The sequence below is a fragment of the Astyanax mexicanus genome, chromosome 2 (genome assembly GCF_023375975.1).
Source record: "Astyanax mexicanus isolate ESR-SI-001 chromosome 2, AstMex3_surface, whole genome shotgun sequence".
NCBI lineage: Eukaryota > Metazoa > Chordata > Actinopteri > Characiformes > Acestrorhamphidae > Astyanax > Astyanax mexicanus.
The window spans coordinates 52,753,446-52,776,372 of record NC_064409.1 but is presented as its reverse complement, the minus strand read 5'-3'; the positions used below and the strand labels follow the sequence as shown (position 1 = coordinate 52,776,372).

Below are 22,927 nucleotides of genomic sequence, written 5' to 3'. Positions count from 1 at the left end.
CATCCAAAATTTCCAAAACTGTTTCATGTTATGAAAGTTCTGGACACAGATGAAAAACATGATAATATTAATAGACAATAATGACAGAAGGTCTTGCAGATTTAATCTACAAGCATATACACTTCTTAGAAGTTCTTTAGGTTGTCATTGTTGGAAATAATGACTGTATAAGACTATGTTTTTGGGGTGGTGTATATTTCTCATGGCACTTCCAGGTTAACCAGATCAAGCTACAGCAAAATATCCTACAGCAACAATATTTTCTGTTATATATTATTATTTTTAGTGTATACACATTATGTTACATAACGATCAGGGATTTTAGAAACACAGGATTGTCTTTATTGGTTATATCAGGCAGTGAGTAGGTTGCGAATGCTCACAAATAATAATCAAAGCCTCACAGTGTGTGCAGCAGAGCTGGAGGCTTTACCGTGTGCTTTTTGTTTTGATTTTGATGCCTGACACTACTGCCAAATGAGGTCAATATCAGATCTGACCTTTAAAAACCCTTCAAGCGTGTGTGAAATTAAACCTTAGCTGGGGCCAGTTAAATGAACAAAGCTCTCCTGTAATCACTAATATTATAGCGCTAATTAACAAACTCAAGACATTGTACTGGTTATGGTTGATTCTTTTCTAAAGAGATAAATAGAATATTCCATTCATACCCACAATTACTGTTACTTCAGAAAAATAATACAGAAGTAAATATAATAAAATGTCATTTCCCAAAACACAACCTGAGTATTTAGTCACATAGACCTGTCATGATAATTACATTATCGATCTATCATACAGTTATTGGAAGTTACCGCAATTATTTTTGCTGACCTCCTGTTTTTAAGAGCAAAGAAAGTCCAATAACGTGAATGAACATGTAAGTCAACTTTGTTTGAAAGCAGCCTTTTTTTGTTTTATTTATAAATCATATGTGAACAATTTTTGTATTCTAACTCTAATGTCTACTTATTATAATAACGTCTAATAATGTCTAACTTATTATATTATATAATAATTGAAACTTTGGGTGCAAAAGGGTGCATTTGCATTATTTTTCTATTATCTTAATATCACTGGTATATAATGGTGTTAGTATGACAATAATAATTTTTGTGACAGACTTAAAAAGAAGTTTATTAAGTAATGAAGTTCTTCTCTTTTTGACGCCCTTTTGGGGTAAAATATAAGACACAAAATGAAGTGAGAAGTGAGTCCAATCGTAAACCATTACAAGAATGATTTCATGTGCTGCTTTATTGTGGCATATAAACACGTGATGTTTAGGTTGACAGACTGATGCCCAGGCAAAAGCTTTAGCTTGTGTTTCAGGAGTGATAATTTGGGTGATGTACAGCTGAAATGTTTGCTGGTGTCCAGTGATATTTCCTGTGACACACAAGCCCATGGGTTCTTGAAATCCTGCATCCTTTTTTCTCCAAACATACATATTCACATTTTATGTTATCTTCATCATTTCAGAGGGCTTGTTTCCAAAAATCTGGTGTTAAGTTGTACCTTTAAAAACATCTGATCTTAAAAGGTTTTCATCTGATGATGTTTCTTGCATGTCTCAATGCTTTTGGGTCTTTTAGGTCACAACTTTACCTCTTCTATTCATATTAACTGCTATTTCTTAAATATGTTACAAACTGAGGAAACATGGAACAATTGCTGCTGAGTTTTTTTAAGCATTATAATTTGCATGACTTATATTTTCCTAACGATTATTGTGAATAAGACTTTGGTAAAATTTATTTCAGAGCTTAAAATGATTCTGAGAATGTTGAAAAGAAATAAATACTGTTTTAAGTTATCTTCTGCTCAGAATGTTTCATCTTTTTAGAGAAAGTACATTTTAACAGTTGTAAAATATTCACTCTGTCCATTATTTGATTTGATTAATGATTCATTATCTTGATCAGATGACTTGATTAATATTTTGTAAAAATATGCCGCAGGTTGTTCAACCTCTAGTACCGACCTGTTTCTGACACAAATGTGCAAATGCAAACACACATATTATCTAGTCCCCATAGAGAGGATTTGGCAATAGAATAGGCATCTCAGGAGCATATAAACATAGTAATATGGGCACCATTCCAAAAGTTAGAAATGGATTAGAGTTGTATAAAGCCCCCCCAGCATTAAGCTGTGTAGCAGTGGAACTGTGTTCTCTGGAATGATGGTGCTTCATCCAGTGCTGAAGGGATGAGTTTAGAGTGAGGTGGTGAACATCCAAAACCTGACTTTACTACACTTTTGTCACTAAATGCAGTCAAATCCTCACCTCAATGCTCTGGAATCTAGTAGAAAGTCTTTCCTGTACAGTGTAGACAGTCACTGCAACAAAACACTGCTGTGTTATTGTCTCAAACGATGTAGAAACAATCGATTTCAATAGTTTTGTAGTTAATAACATGCAACAGAATAAATGTAATTACAACCTAGTAGCAAGAAAAGTTGGGATATGGAAACACAATGTTTTTTATTTTAATTATAATTACATATAGTATGAATCCAATGTATCTTATGCTTTGACTGCTCAGCTTAATTTCATGTGTTACCGTACATCAATTCCTACATTTCAGGCCTGCAACACATAAAAACAGTTGGGAAAGGGCATTGAAACATGTGATGTCAACCGGTGATTTGTATTATGCAATGCAATATAGGGATTTGAGGAGCAAAGAGGGGCCAGAGGATCTCTATTTTTTCAACAAATGTGTAAAAAAAATATTGAAATGTTTAAAAACTTTTCTTACAATGAATATTTAAGTAAGACAATGCAAGTACGCATGCAGCAAATCCACATATTAACAAGACATGGCTATTGAAACAAAAAGAAATGGATACTGGACCTGACTGTCTGCAGTCCTGACCTGTCCCAAATACAGAATTTCTAGAGAATTTAGAAAAGAAAAATGTGACAATGATCCTCAATAGTGTTGCATATTTTAAGATGTGTTTACAGGGAGAATGGGACAAAACAACACCTGAAACATTACTTGGTGTTCTTTCTGCTTTAGCACTTTTTGCTGAAGTGTTGTGAGAAGACTCAGCATTACACTGCTTTACCCTCCCAAGTTTTTTATTGAAAGTTTTGCATGACTGAAATGCAGGAATAGATGTATATTTATTAATTCATAAAATAAAATTGAGCATATAAATCCTGCTGTACTTTGGATTCATACTGTATGTGATTAAATAACCTGATAATGGGTTGAAGTTAAAACTGCTAGATGTATTTTCACTGAGTAAATAAACCAGTCAGTAGAAGAACTTGTTACATGCGTTTTTCAGTTTGTGGTCTGTTTTGGTTGCAGTATTGTTTCCTGTATGCTTTAGTGAATACAGTGCTTTGTTTACTGCAGACTGGAAGGAAGTGCAGTGCTCTGGCTGGCCAGCAGAGAGCGCACTCTGGGTGTTTGTGTAAGTCTGAGAGTCTTGAGAGACTCAGGACTTGTGGATTGTGTTATTATTTAGTTCGTTTTTTTTTCCCCCATAAAAAATACTATTCTGAACCCCCAACAAAAAACTGTAGTGACCAATATGGGCCTAAAATAATATCACAACATTTCAGGGTACGCTGGTGATTTTTTTTTTTTCTTAATTTCAGAAATATACTTATGCAGCAAAATTTATGTTAAATGTTTTATTTTTTTGTATATAAATATTACAGTTTTAAACGTTCAGTAGCAAAAAAATCTGTGCAACCTAATTAGTGCATGCATAGAGACACAACATATGCAAACGTGTAGTGTTAAAGCTTCACAGTAAACAGCACAACAAATGCAAAATAGATTGCTTTAAAGACAAAAATGTCACTATTATCACATGTAGTGTTTTTTATTGTTTCACAAATTATGAAATACTATAGTGCATGTGCTTTGTTTCCCCTGTCCTGCAAAGCTGCATGAAAGCGAAACTGAAGAGTCAGTCAGAGTTGCTGCTGCTGCTGCTGCTGCTTTATTGTGTGAGAGGCTGTAGAAAGGTGAAGAGCACTAGAGAGTAGAGGCGTGATGAAGAGAGAGGCCTAGATGCAGAGGCTGTAATTGGTTAGAGATTGATTGTCTTTATGGATGCAGGTGTGTGTGTGAGTGTGTGTTTGAGAGTGAGAGATGGAGAGAGACTAAGAGATATAGGGAGAGAGAGAGAGAGAGAGAGAAAGAGAGTGAATTGATGGTATTGACTGCTGTAGATGACTCAGCCCTGTTTAGGTGAAACACAAAGAGGAGCAGCTGGCTGACCAGGTCAAAGATCAGACAGTCACTCGCCCACTTACACACACACACACACACACACACACACAAAAGCATAAGCACACTTGCACCTATCAATTATTGTAGAGCACACATCACTTAACTAATGAAGTCACTTGCATTCTGTTGGGGAGTGTGGAAAACAGTGTGACTGTGCTCATAATCTCTTTCTCTCTTACTGCTTCTGCTGCCTGGCTGCTCTTTAACACACACACACACACACACACTTTCTCTCTCACACACTCACACACGTATACAGTGATCTTTCTGCCAGTGTGAATGCATAGACAGTAGGCAGTGTGAATGCCAGCTGCTGATCTTTGCACTGTGCCCCTCAGGACCATTACATTTTCTAGCTTTCTGTGTGTGTGTGTGTGTGTGTGTGTGTGTAGGTGTGTATCTATAGTCTGACAGCCAGATCCCAGCATGCTGGGAGGGTCAGGAAGCTGATCTGTAGGAGGCACAACATTTCAAACAGAGCACACACACACACACACACCTGCATACCTAGTCTCCCAAGTGCTATCTTTATCATTTCTCTTTCTCCTTCTTTCACTCATTCTCTCTCTTGTTCATTCTATTTCTCCCCCTCTCTCTACCTCTCTACCCTTTCCTTTCTATCTCTTTCTCTTAATCACTCTTTCTGTCTCTCTTTATGTCTCTTACCCCATTTTTTCTTTTTTTTTTTCTTTCCCCCTCATTTCTTTCCTCTTTTTCCTCTCTACTTTTTCACCTGTTTTCTCTTTACTTTTCTCCTTTTCTCTCTTTCCTCTTTCTTGCTTCCTCACTATCTTCCCCATGCTTTTCTATCTCTCTCCTTTTCTAAATTTCTTTCTCTTTTTCTCCCCCTTTATTTTTTTTTTTTCTCTTTCTTGTTTCCTCTCTGCCTCCCCCTTTGTTTTTTTCTTTGTTTTTTCTCACTTTCACTCCCTTCATTTATTTATTTATTCTTGCTCTTTTATTTCTTTCTTTTTTTCTTTCTTTCTTTCTTTCTCACTCTCTCACTCTGTCTTTCTCTTTCTGTTAAAAAAAGATGTTAGGACAGCATAAATGTTCACAGTGTACCAAGACTGCTAGATATATATTTATCACACACACACACGCTCACACACGCTCACACACAGCAGTCTTCGCTGTGGTTGCCTGAGAACCCCACGCTTTCAGTGACGTAGAAAACCATATACTGGAATAAACCGGCTCCATCACTATAGCAACCGTCTGATCTGTGATTAGCTAAAGAACAAGTGCACACCAATCATCAGAACATACACACAAACTTGCACACCCACAACCCGCGCTGTTCTTCAGTAGAGAACGGAGAGAGAGAACAGAGGAGTGCAGATAAAGGAGGCCCACATTGCCTGCCCCCCCTCTTCTCAGTTTTTGTATTTTTGGTGTCAGTATTAAGGCTACTTTTCCCTGCCCTACTTCCACAGCTACTGATGTAGCGAGAGAGAGAGAGAGAGAGAGAGAGAGAGACAGTGAGAAGCAGGGCTGGCTGATATGACTAAACTCATATCTCAGTATGTTTCAGAGAAATGGTGATTTGCGATACAATACAATCCGGTACAATTACGGAAAAATCATGTTAAAGTGTCAATATTTATTTATAACACCAAAAACCTACATGGGTTGTGCCAATGTGGGAATTCTGGGCTGATACCTAAATCATATATTACACATTTTTTACACATAAATAAACATTTATACCATTGTTATAAAAATTATAACCTCAATATATCTTTAACAATGATCAATGAATTTTAAAGTAGCACAGCCAGTGTTGGCTAATTGTAGTAGTGTGGCCAGTGCCGCATGGCCTTCTCCAGTTTACATCAGATATGTCAGCAAGTATCAGTCTAAGTAATTCTTTGGATAATAAGAAAATTGCACTTTGTGTTTTTTCATTGGTTCAGTAATCAGCTCTGGATTATGTTGCTTGAGATGGTACAATAAAGTCCTCAGGCTGCACCTTTTTACCAATCTTTTTACATTGTTTCTATGACATCATTTGATCATTTGAAAATTGTGTGCTATGATGATTGCCATGCCTCCAGAAAACAAAAAAGACTTATTTATTTATACATTATACACTTATGTACTATGCATTATCGTTTGCATATGGCAACATGTAGATATTGCAGTATTGCGGATTTCCTATCTGGAATAAAACCATTTCAAATCTATCGATAATTACGATATATTGCCCAGCCCTAGTGAGAGGAGCTTTAAATTAAGTGCAGACTCTCTTTCTCTTTACTTGAAAAATCTAAAGACTTTTTAGCAGTACTGGCATTGTCAAGGTCATCTCTGCAGCCTCAATATGTTATGTATTGCTGCTGTGACACAGAAGCCCTGTATCCCCAAAATGGCAACTTCACATGTAAAGTAAAAAAAATAAATGTAAACAGATTTTATACCAATTATTTTGAAGCATTTTCGTTTATGTATCCATGACATTTTGACACACTGTAAAGAACAACTGCCCGATTTACATCATGTTAAAAATGGATATTCAAGGTAATTGTGTTTCGGTGATAAAAATTAAAAACTTTTCCATAAAATTATGTGACTTTAAGTTGCACCCACAAAACTTGGCTAGCCTCTGTAGAGCAGTACTGCCAAACAGGACTCTATGGGGCATATAAACCAAATGGCATCATGCCTAATTTCACTTGTGAGCCCCCAGCATTGAGATGTTGGGGATGAGATGTGGTGTTGAATATCCAACATTCTGAATTCAATAATGCACTTTTCCCTGAATGCAATCACAGCAATACTCCAGAATCTAGGAGAAAGCTTTCCCTGGACAGTAGAGACAGTTAATCAAATTTAAGTAGTATAAACTCCAGAAACAATGAAAAAGAAAGTGTCTCAGCACTTTTGTCCATATTTGGTATAAACACTTAAAATAAGGCACAAAAAGGTCATGTGATGTCCTGCTCTCTGCTTGTCTACGTGAAAGAATACGATAATCATGTGATTAAACAGCTGAGAGCAGTGGCGCATGTGCACCCATTTTGTATACTGAAGACACACATGACACACAAATAAACACTCTGTAAATTCAGGACAACTGCACACACATACACAACAACAGTGTATACTGTGCGCACAGACACACAGATGTGCACATACGGGGAAGCTGTGTGCTGCTGTTTGAGCTGTTTTAGACTGTAGGCAATCTGCTGGACTGAACATATGCAAATGTACAAGCTTCTGACCCCATTATCATGTTTGGCTTGCAAGCTGTAGCATGAACCTATGTGTTTAAACAATGTACGGGCCGCTGACATCTGCAAGTGATACAGAAAAACACCTAAAAAAGTGACTAGTGCTGGGAGATTCAAATGAATCAGATTGATTAATTGAGTATCTGTCTTTATGTGATATTCAAAATGGAATAGTAGAGATTGTTCATCTTTAAATCTCAGTAGATTTGTGCATGCCTCAAGAAACCTTGTGATTTTGCATTTTGTACTTAAAAGAAGGAGATTTTTTGCACCCTGTTCAATATAAAAGCTGATTGTAAGGCTTAAGGGGGTTGTGTCCTACCCTTACAAATAGCTGAATTTAACTTTTTGTTTTTATATTGGTATTATATAGTATTTTTTATATAGTTGTGCTTGAAAAAGTTAATTGAAAATAGATGTAAAATGTAAAAAAAGTAAAAATTTGCATATTTAATAGCCCAAAATAAAATTCTTTCATCTTTCATTTTTCAGTTTTTATTTAAGATTTATTTCTTATTACTAAATGGTAATCAAGAATCATTTATATATTAAAAAAAGATAGACTCCCAGCAATAATATCGCCAATATTTTTGAATATAGTGAATGATACCCAGAATTATTGTGCCACATAACCCATCCCTAATTTTTGGTTGTTTATAGGAAAAAAAAATTGCACTTTTCTCACATCCTATTATATATCTACTAGAGACACATTGTATCTGTCCAGTATCATTTATTTTACTTTAGGGGTGTGCCAAATCATATCGTATGTAATAATAAAATGTTCATTTTGTTGCATAAGTGTATTGTTAAAATATTTTTTTATTCATTTTTTGTCATATCCCCAAGAGTGTTGTTACTGTGAAAGTATTATGAAATATTGTGATATTATTTTAGGGCCATTTCGCCCACCCCTAGTTGACAGTATCTAAAAATGAGTACAGTGTCTCAAACTTACAACAGTAGTTCAAATTCTGATATCTGATGTGTTAAGATTTCAGTGTTTCTGTGTCTATATCAGGTGTCAAAAATTATTTGGTTTTAGTCATTTTAGGTACTGGTCCGCATTACAGTCCAGTGTCAAGGGCCGAAGCGATTTTTATCGGAGAACCCTGGCATTGTGCTGTAAAGTTTTCATTTGATAATTAAGAATTAAATATAATTAGCACATTTTGGTTAAATATAGCTGCTAGTGAAACAGTGACTGACCAACGAATGACAAATGTTTCTATGGTCCAGGAAGGCTATATATTACTTTCGTAATTAAATATTTGACTACAAGAGAACACAGTTCCCATTCTCCACAGCTCAATGCTGTGGGACTTTATACCCCTGTAGCCCACGCATGGCATTAGGCATGGTGTCAGTAGGTTCATGTTTACTTGCTTTAGGGAGTCCTATTCAATTGGAAGTACTTTATGCAGGGACTAGACAAGCTGTGTGTGCAACTTAAAGTAGCTGAAAATATTAATCAAAATGGGTGTCCATAAACATTTGGACATATAATGTATCTCTGCTGTGCTTTGCCTGACTGTTTTAAAGCAGTGTGCAAGCGCGTTTGATATTTAATTGGGCATGCAGACGCTGCCAGTGTGCGAGAGATGCTGTCCCCATTTTACATATGAGCAAGTACCAGTAACCTCAGCACAACCTCAATTCTCCTTGCAAGAAATGAGGTCTTAAAGGAGGAGGGGAGCAGGAGGGAGAGAGAAAGACAGCACAGAGAGATTAGAACACAGTGTGAGAACCCCTGTACTAGCAGGCCCCTCCAGGCCTCCACCTCTCTCCCTGTCATTCTTTCTGAGGTTCAGTCATATAGGAATTGAGATCCTTCTGCTGAAAGATGGAAAAGCGCTAGAGCAAAAAGAGACAGACGGCACTGATGGAGAGAGTGCTGAGAGGAAGCTCACAGCTACAGCAGCTCAGAATACAGCTGTAAAATGGAGGGGAAGAGAGAGCAGAGAAAGAAAAGGGGAGAGGTAGAGGTGGAGAGAGAGAGAAAGCACTAAAGAGGAGAGAGGAAGAGTGAAAAAGAGAGAGCGAGAGAAGAGAGAGAGAGACGCGGGAGAGAGAACGAGACAGAAAGGGGAAAGTGTATATGTGCCGCGTTGCCCCGAGATACAGAATGTCGTAACAGGATGGAGGGAAGGGAGGGAGAGGGGGAGGGAGGCCCGGCCCGATCCGTGGGAGGGGACGCGAGAGCGAGGGAGAGGAGGGATGGGTGCGTTTTGCCCTCCTTCACTCCACGGCACCCCCTCCCCTTCCCTTAGGCAGTGGTTCAGCCCGCTGCGCTCACAGCCTCTGTTGTTGTGCAGAGCTGCAGAAGGGCCTGCTGAGCCAACCACTGCGCTGAGAGAGAGAGGGAGAGAGAGAGAGTGTGTGTGTGTCTGAGAGAGAGAGATAGAGTGAGAGAGAGAGAGACAGCAGCAGCAGGCAGACAGTGTGAGGGAGCTCCTCCGTTCATTTCATCATCAACATCATCCAGGAAACAAACGGAGGCAGCAGCAGCAGAGGGCAGTGGAGGACGACAACGCAAAAAGAAGGATAAAAAGAGGGGGAAACAGATCTTCCGAACCTGGAAAGAAAAGAGTGAAAGGAGAGACTCAGGAAAGGAGGGAAGGAAGGAAGCAAGCAAGCAAGGAGGGAGGGCAGGAGGGAGCGAGAGAGGGGTGAGGAGGGGCTCCTCACGTCGTTGGAGTCTCCTTCGCTCACACACTGCAAGATTTCTCTCTCCGTTTCCAGCATTCACTGGCTCACTTCTTGTTCTTCGTGTGCCCTCCATCCTGTCTTTCCTTCTGAGGAAGAAGGGAGAGGAGGAGGAGGTTCCCCCCACGCCTCCTGGCTGAGGCGAACAGCACAGGAAGAGGAGGTGAAGAGGGGGAAACACTGAGGAGGACGAGAGACTGGTAGAGAAGGAGAGATAGAGTGAGAGAGATAGACAGTGTGCTTTTATTCATTTCTTGTCGCCTCTGTCGTTCCTTTGGGAGCGAGCGGCTTGAAGCCTCCGCTCATGTCCGTCAACTCGGAAAAATCCTCGTCCCCAGAAAGGTAACGTGTCTCTACACATTGTCATATCTGTCTTTTTCTTTTCTCTCCCCCATCAGCTTCTCGTTTACCTGCCTGTGTGACTCACGCACTGTCTCCTCTGCCCTCCATTCCACCTCCATTCCATCTTCCTGTCTGACTCTCTCCCAATCTCTCTTTCTCTATCTATCTACAGTATCTATCTATCTCTTTCATTCTTTCATTCTTTCTCAGTGTATACAACAGCAGGCTGCTGTCTTCTTTCATTGTCTGTGTTGTTGTCTTAGCCGTAGCGTGATGATCCTGGAGAAGAATGTGTGCATGCAGGGATGCACAACAATGTGTTTCATACTGTACACCCCCCCCCACTCACACACACACACAAAATAGGGTGCTTTGGCTGTGTGTCATTTCATATTAGCCGTGGAGCTTACAAAAGCAAGGCGTTAAGGCAGATTAGAGCATACGCACCAGCAGAAAACATGATGTGACAATGCTTTACCCTCACAACACAACAACCGAATAGCCCAGCACAGGTGCATCCAGCTCCTTATATCACATCTCAAAGAGACGCCAGCAGCAGCCCAGCACAACAAAGAGCCCACCACTATGCCCGTTTACATAGTTTACATCAAACATTCAGTTCTGTGTTCTGCAGAGACTGGCTAATTTTACTCTAATGGGATCTATAGTTCTGTAAACTAGTGCCTCACAATGTAAATGTACATTTTATCAAACTGGGGCCCAATGTAGGGCATCTCAACCAGGACAGAGTGTTTTGAAACACAGTGGTGCAAGACAGTGGTGCTAGACATTGCCATGGCTGTGAGATGTGAGCACAAAAACAATGAAAAATTCATCAATTAATGCGGTATTATTTGCCACATGTTAACACGTTATGTAACACATGTAAATATCCTTTTTTCTCATCATATTATGCATATTCTTCCACAAATTTAGAACATTTCAGATTCAGCAACAAAAAACAACTGCAACACGTTTGTTGCAGAATGTTTAGCAGTGATAACACAATGATTTAACAAATCCAGTATAAAAATATTAAACAAAATTAATGCTTGAACACAGAAATCAGCCAGTAAGTAGTTTGTTTGGGACAGATTAAAACCCAAACATGCTGTTTCCTGTCATAATTTACTAAAGCATATACATGTGTATGCAAATATTTGAGAAGTGGTAAACACATGCTGTCACAGTAACATCTTACACACAAATACTTTAAGTATTCGTTAAGGTATAGACTATTTACAAATCTTAATTAATGACACAAAATATTAACATACTAATCAGTTTTGTGCCAAGAGAAAGTATTGACACAGAGAAAGCTGTGACAGTATATGTCATTGCAAGTTCTCTATTTGTAGTTGCTGCTGCACTTACATTGTTATTTATTATTAACATTGTTAATTGTTTTATTATAATGACTTTTGTTCCAGGCTCTTAATAGCTCCTCCCATCCTGTTTCACATTGCATTGTGGGATAATAGTGTCCATCATAACCGAACTCAAAAACATCCAATAAAATAACTTTAACTGTAGCTAATTCAACATAAAACACAATATTTCAGGAAATCCTAATGCACGGTTACGTTACCTTACTTAACTTAATAAAATATGAAATAAAAAATACACAAAAAATTAAATTACAAAAAATTATAGATGACATGTTCATTGATACTAGGGGTGGGAGATGTGGCCATAAAATAATCTTATTATATTTCATTGTACATTTGCGATAACGATATTCTAGGTGACAAAAAACATTGAATTAAAAAAATATATTATTCAAAAATACACTACCGCAACAAAATTCATTTTATTAGCCGATATTACTTAATATGACATGATGTGAAACACCCCTAATTGAGATTTTCACCATATTGTATTGCATATTAAAGTCAATTATTTGAAATTGCATAATTATAATAATGCAGTATACCCAGGATTAAAGTAAAATAAATTATACTGGACAGATATAATCTCTTTCTAGTAGATATATAATGAGAATGAGAACAGTGGATTTTTTTATTTTGCTACAAACTGAAAAAACAATTCAGGGTTTATTTGCATTAACAATATTATAAATTGTGGTGATATTAGTGCATAGAATGCAATATGGCACACCCCTAATAGACACACATTTATAGGGCACCCTATCAAGGTTTGAGACCTTGATTAGCAGATCAGGCCTGAGGTATGTCAGAAATTAATGAGTAATTAGTGGTAGTTAGTAATTAGGAACTGTCAGCTCAATCAAATTTCTAAGCTTTGTTAATTCTCTGACTTTTTTAAGTTTCTGTTATATTAACACTTTTAACTTTTTATATTAACACAATTAAATGCTGCCTCTTCTAAGCAACGGTCTAAAGAGCTAAAAAACTAACGTTATTGATTCCCACAAGAAGATGGTTACGTGTTTCAACTTGTGGTTCGTCCAGAGCAGAACATTTTTAAGACATGGCAGATTTTAGTAACTGTGGAGGTCGAAATAAAATCTGCAAGACCAAAAGAACTGTTCTATGGTGGTAAAAAAAGCAAAATCAGCCCCCATATTACCGCTAAGAGCCTGCAGCAAGGTTTAGCTGAATCAGGATGGTGGTCCACTGTGCAGTGTTGCTTGCACAAACATAATCTTAATGAAAGAGTCATGACAAGAAAACTTATACTGTGACTTAATAACAAAACAACAGAAGCTGGAGAACATCTAGATGAGTTTTAGAACATTAGAACTTTTAAGCCATCCTCAGGGATAGGAATTTCGGGATTTATCATGCTTTAGGTTTGTGTTGTTACCAGTGGCACTAGCAACACTGCACAATCCTATATACAAATAGGGGTGGGCGATATAGCCCTAAAATAATATCACAATATATATATATATATATATATATATATATATATATATATATATATATATATATATATATATATATATATATATATATTGTAATAACATTACTCTTGGCAATATGACAAAACACTGAATTAAAAAAGTATGTCAAGAATACACTACTGCAACAAAATGAAAATTAAATGTTATTATTGCATACGATATGATATGGCACACCCCCAACTGAGATATTAAAAAAATGTATTTGATTTTTGAAATAAGATTTGTAACAGAAGTCAATGATCTGAAATGTCATGATACTAATAATGTCATATATTATTGCATACGGTATGATATGGCACAGCCCTTAATACAAATATCAAAATGGATGGTTCCTAAAACACAAAAAAGATCTAAAAAATACCTCAAAACCACCATGACCTACTTGAAGAGACACAAACTGAAGATTCTGAAAGTATTCTCACAGTCCCACCCAAGAATTTCTCAGAAGTAGATAATACATTTTTTTAATTTATAAAGAAACTCGTAGTAGCTGCGAATTCTGAATATTGAATTCTGTGTTTGGTTTGCTACAAAGGCTGTATTTTCTAGGGCTTGCCAATGCTCATCGACTAAATAATTTTTATACACATAATCATTTATTAAAAAGCATTCCTACTGTATAACCCAAAGTCACATTAAAATGATTGGCCTTGCAAATCACATTAAAATATTCAGATCTAGTATTAAATGACAACTATTTGGTTGCTTTGTATAGCACCAATTGTTTTCATTGGTGCATATTGTGTTCACAGTGCATATTATACAGATATTATTCAGAGAGGCAGCCACCCATGTTTAAATTAATAATGATGGTATATATTGTCATTGTGTACAGTACTGTAGATCAGGGTGTATGTAGATATATTAATGAATGTGCAGTAGTCCTGTGTATATTTAGACAGTTGTGACGTCGCTGATGCCAGGTGAAGCCAGCCATGCTCAGTGACTCACAGCTCACGGAGGCACTGCCAAGACACTGAGAACACAACAGCTCAGCAGCGGGCAGCAGACTGGCATGCAATCCTTAGAGGGACAGAAAGAGAGAGAGAGAAAGATGAGAGGGATGGATGGATGGTTAGATAGATGTATGAACTCAAAACTAACCAATTCTGTACCAGGACTGAACAGACACTTAACAGTACACCAATAAACATGCAAGCAGCACCAGCATTTGTGATGGAAAGAATGAGCATTAATACATATATAGCTTTAAGTTCTGAAGAAAGACAGTAACTAAAGAGTGTGTCTAATAATGGAGATTGTATTTTAATAAGCTCTACTGAAGAAAAGGACTTGCATTCGTGAGGCATTTTAGACCAGTATTGGTCACAGTAGTCCAAGGAAGTTCACATACATTAGAACCACTATTATTTTTTTGTGCAAAAAAATATTAAAGCAATAGTTCAACTGTGAATGCTAATGCTGCTAACAGTTCACACCAGTTCACATGATCTGAGTGGTGATGTTGGGTCACTATTCACTCTCATTTACTGTTAGCAACATTAGCATTATTGACTGAACCCTGGTATTCATAGTACCTTATCCAGAATTTAGATGAGCAGTCTTTCAGGCAACTCGCCAATAATTTGTATTGTGTTCCACCAACGAGTGTGTTCTTTCATAGCATTTATGGCAGCATTGTACAAATCTTTTCACAGTATTGGCAAAATGTCATTTAAACCTAATGAGAAATTGTCACTGTCAATATTTGTCAAAATGCATAAACGTGTGCTGTGTCTTAAAAATGAGACATGCTGTCTACTTAGACAAGATTCTGAGGCAGGAAGGCACCCAGTCATGTCTGAAACGAATTTTAAAAGAAATAGACTAGGTGAAAATGCTAATGGAGAATGACAACCCAGCTAATTACTCTAAAAATGTCTAGAGGTGACCTGTTTATACCTTGGCAATGTCAGAAAATATTGTTGCCTTTGTGATACAGTGAAACAGAGGCCTTCATCGTTACACTGACTTTTAACATAAGGCATCGATATAGTTTGGTACTTTCTGACACCATAGAAAGCCTACCATAGAAATACAAGGAGTGTATTAACTATTTAAAAATAAGTATAGAGCAAGTAACATTATTTACAGTATGCCTATGGTATTTTGGCATGATCCTTTCCCCGGTATATAATAGGCTGTTTAGTTTTTATGTGAAAAATTTTACCATAACAGCAGTGGACTGTAGGCAAAGAAAAAGCGAAAATGCAAAACCTAAGGACCTCATTCACCAATCATATTTCCCTAAGGATTTATTCAAATTTGATGTTGAGAAGTCTAAACAAAATCTACACCAGATTCATGGGTTTTTAAACTGCAAATCCCAAATAAGGACATTTTGGTAAATTATACTTTTATTGAAAACTGATGTTAGTGTGTTTTAGGAAAAAAAATCTTCTGAAAAACTGTTAATGAATGAGACCCTTTGTTAACCCCCAACCAGTAGAGGCCCTTACACACCAAACCCATTTGCACATCAACAACATGTTTAAAATCTCTCCTGAAGTTCTTCCTTCACGCTTCTAAAAAGCAACATGCAATGTTTACTCCATGAGGCCTTCTTTCAAATCACTCCCTCTTCCCTATGTAGTGCACTTTATAGGTTGCACTATAGGGTAACACCTCCACTCAAAACAACACATGACCTCATGTAAAGTTATTTATAAAACTGTTTATTTAGCTTTCTGTTTCTGTTCTATGATTTTAGTTTGTGTGTTTTTTTAAGTAGTACACTATGTATAATTCTTAATGGTGTGATTTAAGATTGTGATTTGCGTACATTTTTTTTTTAAAATAGTAAATTGTGCAGGTTAGTGGTGAAAGGAGAGACCTTGATTGTTGAGAGAAATATTCACATTGATATCTTTAGAGACATAGCTCCACAGTAAAATAAAACCTCAATCCTCCTGAACACATTTTGCCTACTTGTGTTTCAAATTTGCTGTTGCAAATAGCAGAATAAAAATCCACTTTTTCTGGTGAAAACAGTTTGATGCAAACAAATCTGAAACTAAATATTTTTAGAATTGCATCTCACAACAGCCTTAAGAGTGAAGAACAGTACAAAGTGAAAGTTACAGCAGCAGAGTTGAATCCAAATGTGTGTACATATATATTACTTTTTTGTATGTTTATTAATACTTTTAGGAACATTCCATTAGTATTCCACCATCAGTATAACAGTGTTCTATCCAAACCTGGTGGCAAATCTGCATTTGCGGTAATTGTCAATATGCCTAGCTTTGATTATCTACAACAAAACATTCCTGCTCAGAAGAAGCACCATCCTAAATGCATTAGGTCGAATTGGATTAATGCCAGTGTTCTGGAAAGCTTTTATAATTTTGCAACAGCTGCTACAAAAGAGCCCACTTGTGAGCAGACCATATACAGGTCTGTTAGGTGGCTGGAAGATGTCCTTGTTTCCAGCTTAGAAATGCTTCAAATTGACTGTATAGCCTATAGCGTACACTGTGTACAGTAGAGAGTATGTGGAACATCAGACCACCCACTGGTGAATGCATGCAGTATCGTGCTTAATAAATTATAATTATAGTATAGACAGTGACACATTAGTCAATCGGCTGACACAGCTGTTAGAACCTAGGGTTTAAAGCTAACACCCCTAGGATTCAGGGGATCCCATCCCAGTACTGAAAACAAGCAAGCAGAGCTCCAAAGCTCCAAGCTTATACCCAGCACTGCTAAAAGGTGTGAATGCAGTGTGAACAAGTCAGCCGTCCTGCCCTGCTTGCCTCCATGGTGCCCTTGAGCAGGGTATTTAACCTCCATCTGCTCAAGGGGGCACAGGAGTATGGCTGACTTCGGCTCTGGCAACAAAAAAAAGTAGACCGTAGGGAGGTGAATAGATAGATATACAGACAGATAGATAAATAGATCTGTAAGCCTAAACGTCAGCCTTTTTGTTAGATACAGATCTGTTAGTTACAGATAATCAAATTCCCGCTGTTCTGAGGACAGACTGTGTTTGGGCCTTTTTAATAATATTAACAATACTCACCAAATCCGGTGTCATAGGGCTTTAGGATTATGAGGATGGGCTGTCACAAAATATTGTTTAATCTTAATTGGATGTATTAAAAAGGATTAAGAAGGTGATGTCACCCTTCCGAATAATGATTAGCATATCAGAATAAAACCTCAAGAGATGGTTTGCATTGAGATTAACTTAAGGGTGCCTTCCACACAAATTCTGTAATTTAAAAATGACATTTTACCACAAAGAAGGACGCAGTGAAAGTACGCTAATAGAGTCATGGGCCGTGATGATTCTGAGCTAAAGAAGGGAATGCTGCCCTTGGGGGTGGGGGTCTAAATCAGGTCAGACTCAGAGCAACATGAAGGTGCAGGCCTACTGTAAAAAACTGAAAATGCCCTCAAGTGTTTTATAGAGCTCTGCACATTCAGCACTCAGATAAAATACCGGCTTATTACCTGGGCCAGGTGAGTTGGGAGCAAAAATGTTGCCTGTGTAGAGAATCCTTGAGGATTTTAAAGTTTTTTTATCTCTTGTTCTAAAGAGAAAAAAATAGTCATCTTGCCAGCCCAAATGCTATTTTTGAGGTTTCAGTGCTTTAGAAAGTATCCTATCATTTCCAGTCAAATTGGGCAGCCCATGCTGGCATATCATAAAGCTAGTGATATATTAGTGCATGGATTCTTCTAGAAACACACTACAGTACAGCATATTTTTCTAGTTTAGTCTGTAGGGCTAGTGTTCTAAGATCTGAGTGGTTTCAGACTTCTTTGTCACTAAGATTGTTTGTTTTAAGCACTTACCCTAAAATCATTGTCATATACCGGGGTAAGCACAAGATAATTCAGTGCCAAACGAGTCTTAAATGACATACAACCAAAAACCAAAACCATACTGTCAAAAAGATGTCCTCATGACATATTTATGTTTCCATAGTGAACTCTTTTTTAAAGGGATGTATGACTGAGCTTACCTTTTAAATGAGTAAATAAGCTTTTTATCAAGTAAAGGTTTTGTAAACACCTAAAAGTTCCGTTACACTCACACATTAAACCTCATATCTGCAACTTCTATTTATATATATAAATTGCATGTTGTATGTTTTTAATATGATACAGTTTTTGAACACAAAACAATATACCATTATAGCATTTTAGTCTGTGAGTACCAGTGCATTTTGTTTGCATTCCTAAACAATCCTAGCTACTAGGATACTGTTTAAATGTAGGCTAATTATCTAATTATCTAAGTACATTTTATAGGTATTATTATGTCAAACAGTGTCAGCAACTGCATATACCACTCTATTCCAGATTGTATAACAGCTCGGCACAGATTGAGACAAGTGTGTAATGATTTAGGCCTGCAGATTGCACAGAGCTAATTAGTGCAGTATAAGCTTCCACATTAGCTTTTAATACAAAACAAGATAAGCAAACATTAAAGTAATTTGGATGATCAACTACATTTGAACTAAAGGGAGCAATAAGATAACTTAGCAGGTGAGTGTGTTCTTTGGCAATAGCAGGAGTTCTGTGGAGTGAGTTTGTATGAATGTAGAAGATTGATATGACAGGATGTTTCTACACACATAGCTGTAAATTAATTCTGTGAGTGGCCTATGGTTGTGCTTGTGATCGCATGTATCGCTAGGCTATGTTGAACTGTTTTTACATTTTTTTGTAATCTTGAAATATGAAAAAAAATAATATTAAGAAATGCCAAAGTTAGGCTAAACTGCTGTACATTTAGCATGTAGTGCCTGTAAAGAAACAGTTTGGCAGAAAATGACTGGTTGGGGTGTGGTGAGGGTTGGGGGGGGGGGTGTATACATTTTGATTTGGTACAATTTCATGACAGTGGAGGGAGAAGCAAATATTTAATGTCTGTTTTATTTTCAATTAGAAACAGCTTTAGCTAACTTTTATGTGGCATTTTCTATAATATATTATTCACTATATTCTTCCTTCACAAGTAATAAAATAAACTTTTTTATGAACACAAACAGTACGCATCACATTAACCATTCCTGCTATGTTTTAGATAATTTAGTACCATTTAAATATGTATATTACATTTTTTTTACTATTCTTTCCACACACTGCTCTGCAATGCATGAAATGATAACAAACCATTAAACACAATATTTTGTCCCTTCTCCACTCAGAAATGCTTCTTTGTTAGTTTAGAAACAAAATAATACAAAATTCCACTTTAAGGATACATTTTATTTGTTGCTTTTAGGCTTATACAAGGATATGAAGTGGGTTGTAAAATGAATTATACAATTCACTGTCAAGACAAAACAGAGAAACAGGAGGCAAATCCGTGAGTGTGAACTGTGGCAAAAGAACGAGTGACAGGGAAAGTGCTGAAGAATGGAGGAGGAACAAAGCTGATAATTGGGAAAGAGAGAAGGATGGGACCACACCAAAGGGTGTTTCTGTTCTATAAAAAGCCTTTTAAGGGGTGAGGAGGTTGGCCTCATGCCCTCTTCTTTTCTCATCTGGGCCTGAGACCCAGCATAGGCAGAGTACTACTATATGATGGACAGAACTGTGTCAGCTCCACCCACCTAGGGGCTGAGTTAGACCCCCCACACACACACTCATTTATGGGCCAGCATTTCACTTTCCAAATGACACACACATATTATGTTCAAACATTTAGAACACACTGGGTATCTATGTTGTCTGTGGTGCTGGAGTATGGGCAGTCAGTTACACAGACATACAGGGTTCACTTGTCCATCATGTCATTTAAATGGATTCTGTATCACTCTCTCTTATTTACACTCACGCACCCAGAGCCTTGTGCAGACGGTCAGTCCGGAGGCGTTCTGTGCCCCATGCTGCTCACACACACACACTTTTTATGCTCTATAGATTAAACAGCAGCCAACCAAGCGTAGGCCAGCCTCCCCATGCCACCCAGACAGGTCTTAGTCTCTCTGTCTTTTATGTAGCTCCTTTTCTATGCAGTGTTCACCAGTATTTAAACTGTTATTACATGGATTGTTAGTGTGTAATCACACAGTTATTAAAGACACGTATTATAAAGTAGGACCAGCTTTTTTGCATCAGATCAGCAGCAGCAGAGCAGGTACATTATAATTGCCTACAACTCATTGAAAGTGAATATGTGTGGACTCTGCTTTCTGCTGTGGAGCTAAAGGTAAAACTTTTTCTCAGAAGCTTCCAGGTGTTTTTTATGGAGCTGTTAGCAAGTGGAGTTAATAAGAACACACTCTATGTGATACTGATATCAGGATAGCCCTAATAATGTCTAGTGGAGAGTTTAGACTCCACTTGTAAAGTTAAATAGAAACTATAGATGTTCAGACCTCTATTTGGATTCTTCTTGAAGACCTGGGCTTTTTGGCCTAGAAGGTTAAATCCTATACCCTCCTTGTTTAGCTAAAAAAATATGAATTTATATAGGGTGGGGAATCACAGGGCATCTCAGAGTACAATATTATCACAAAACGGTATAATATTACTGTGACTCTGTGATTTAATATTGCATAAATTTAGCAAAATAATGTATTCAGAATTAGGGGTGTGCTATATCATATCGTACACGATGATATCGCCAAAAAGTTTGAATATCGTGAATGGTATTATACCCTGAAATAATATCGTGCAGTATCACCCACCCCTTATCATCACATCAGGGTATTACTTTTTTACTGTTTTTAGCAAAAGAAAAATTCACACTGTTGTCATTTCCCATTATAGATCTACTAGAGACAGATTATATCTGTCCAGTATCATTTATTTTACTTCAGTCCTGGATATATGGAGATATTTTGAGTGCTTTATTAGTATTATTAGCATCATGACAATCAGGATCATTGACTTCTGTTACAAATCTGATACAATTATTGTATTTTTTATATCTCAGTTAGGGGTGTGTCATATCATATCATCATATGCATTAATGAAATTAAACACAGTAGTGTTTTCATGATTTTTTTTTTCAGCGTTTTGTCATATTGCCAAGAGTATCGTTATCGTGAAAATACCATAAAATATCGTGATTTTATTCAGCATTACCTATCACATTTGGTACACTCTGTTTTCAACCTCTTTACAAAGTGCCTCCTTTTGACCAGGAAGATATGAGCTGTACAGGGCTTGGATGGTAATGTTAGCTGAGGTAACTTTTTGCTTCCATTTCTTGTGGTGCGCTGAGGAATTAAATAGTACTTGGAGTTGTAAAGCATCTGTGTTTAATGATGAGCAATGTTAGCTAGTTTAATCTATCTTTCTTTCCTCTTCCTGTCTTACCTTTTTTTCTTACGTGCTTAAGAGATAGGAAGATTGGGTTGGGTTTCATCATGTCTTTACTATCTGAATTCACCATCTCAAATTAAAAGTCATATGCAGAATGTTCAAATTTGATTGACATGAGATTGATTCATTATAGAAAATGAATAAAATGGTTTATTTAACCATTGTTGCCCGAACATGCATTCTTTATAAACACTTCCACAGTATTTTCTCCAGAATATTTCTAGTACTAGCACAAATACTCTCATCGTCTTGTTGTTTCTCACAGCCAGCAGGTAGTAGTGTCTTTAACCCGGCACTAAAACATTGCAAGGTTCAATTATTTAGTTATTTCACCACAGCTTTAGTAGTTAAGCTGTTCCTTCAGCTCAGCTAAGCTCTCTGGATGCTGACTGGAACTGTACACCCGGCCAACTATGGAACCTTCATCAGCCATACGATAACCCCCTGAGCTAGCTGACACCAACTGATGAGACTGTACCTGTCAGGTGTGCAGGGCGTGTGTGAGGTGTGTGTGTCATGGGCTGAGCTCAGGTGCCCTGAATTCGAGGCCAGCCAGCACTAAAGCAGGTTGGGAATGGTGTGCTGAAGCTTCTGACTTCATTTAAGCAAGTAACAGCCTCCATTACCAAATATAGTCATATGCAGCCCAGCAGCAGTGTCTGTCTCTCTGTCTGTGTGTAATTCAGACTTCTGACAACATCTGAAGATACTTGAAGAAATTTTTAGAATAACTTGTTCTTTTGTCATTCAAGCGCTCTTACACCCCCAAAGTGAAACACAGTAGAACAATCTCCATTTTCTTTTGCTCCCTCTCTGCAATCTGCAGTTCTGTGTAAGCCGTGGATGTGGCTGAGCACATGAAAGACGTAACTTTAGAACTGATCAGAGACTGCTGGAAACAGAGAGTCACTTGGGCTTAAAGGAATGTTGAAGTGGAATGGGAAGGATACTTCAAGATAGATTGGCTATAAAGAGAAACAGAGAGAGCGAGTTAGAGAGCTTTCTGAAGATCAGTCTAAATAATTTGGAGGAAATATTTTGTCACTTGGGAACTCGGGTTGCCATAGTTATGTTCAGTAGGGACTAAGATTAGTTTATGTGTTTGTTTGTTTGTCATTGAGTTTGTTAGTCCCAGAGCAAGTGTGGGAGACCCTTCCCTAGTGGCGGTCTTTAAACTGCTTACAATTGATAAAAGTGTATAA

At 37.4% G+C, this 22,927-nt stretch overlaps 1 protein-coding gene across 2 annotated transcripts in view; it reads left to right on the top strand.

Moving 5' to 3' along the window:
• Positions 1–22,927, top strand: part of srpk2 (SRSF protein kinase 2) — a 78,319-nt gene that overhangs the window by 14,896 nt on the left and 40,496 nt on the right. Inside the window, exon 1 of one of the 2 annotated variants that reach the window (XM_049474535.1) lies at positions 9,798–10,543. The exons of the other annotated variant lie outside the window; for it this stretch is intronic. Coding sequence (XP_049330492.1) covers positions 10,506–10,543 — 38 coding nt within the window. The 5' untranslated portion in view covers positions 9,798–10,505. Of the gene's footprint in view, positions 1–9,797; positions 10,544–22,927 lie in introns of those variants that run through there. 2 annotated transcript variants of the gene reach the window in all.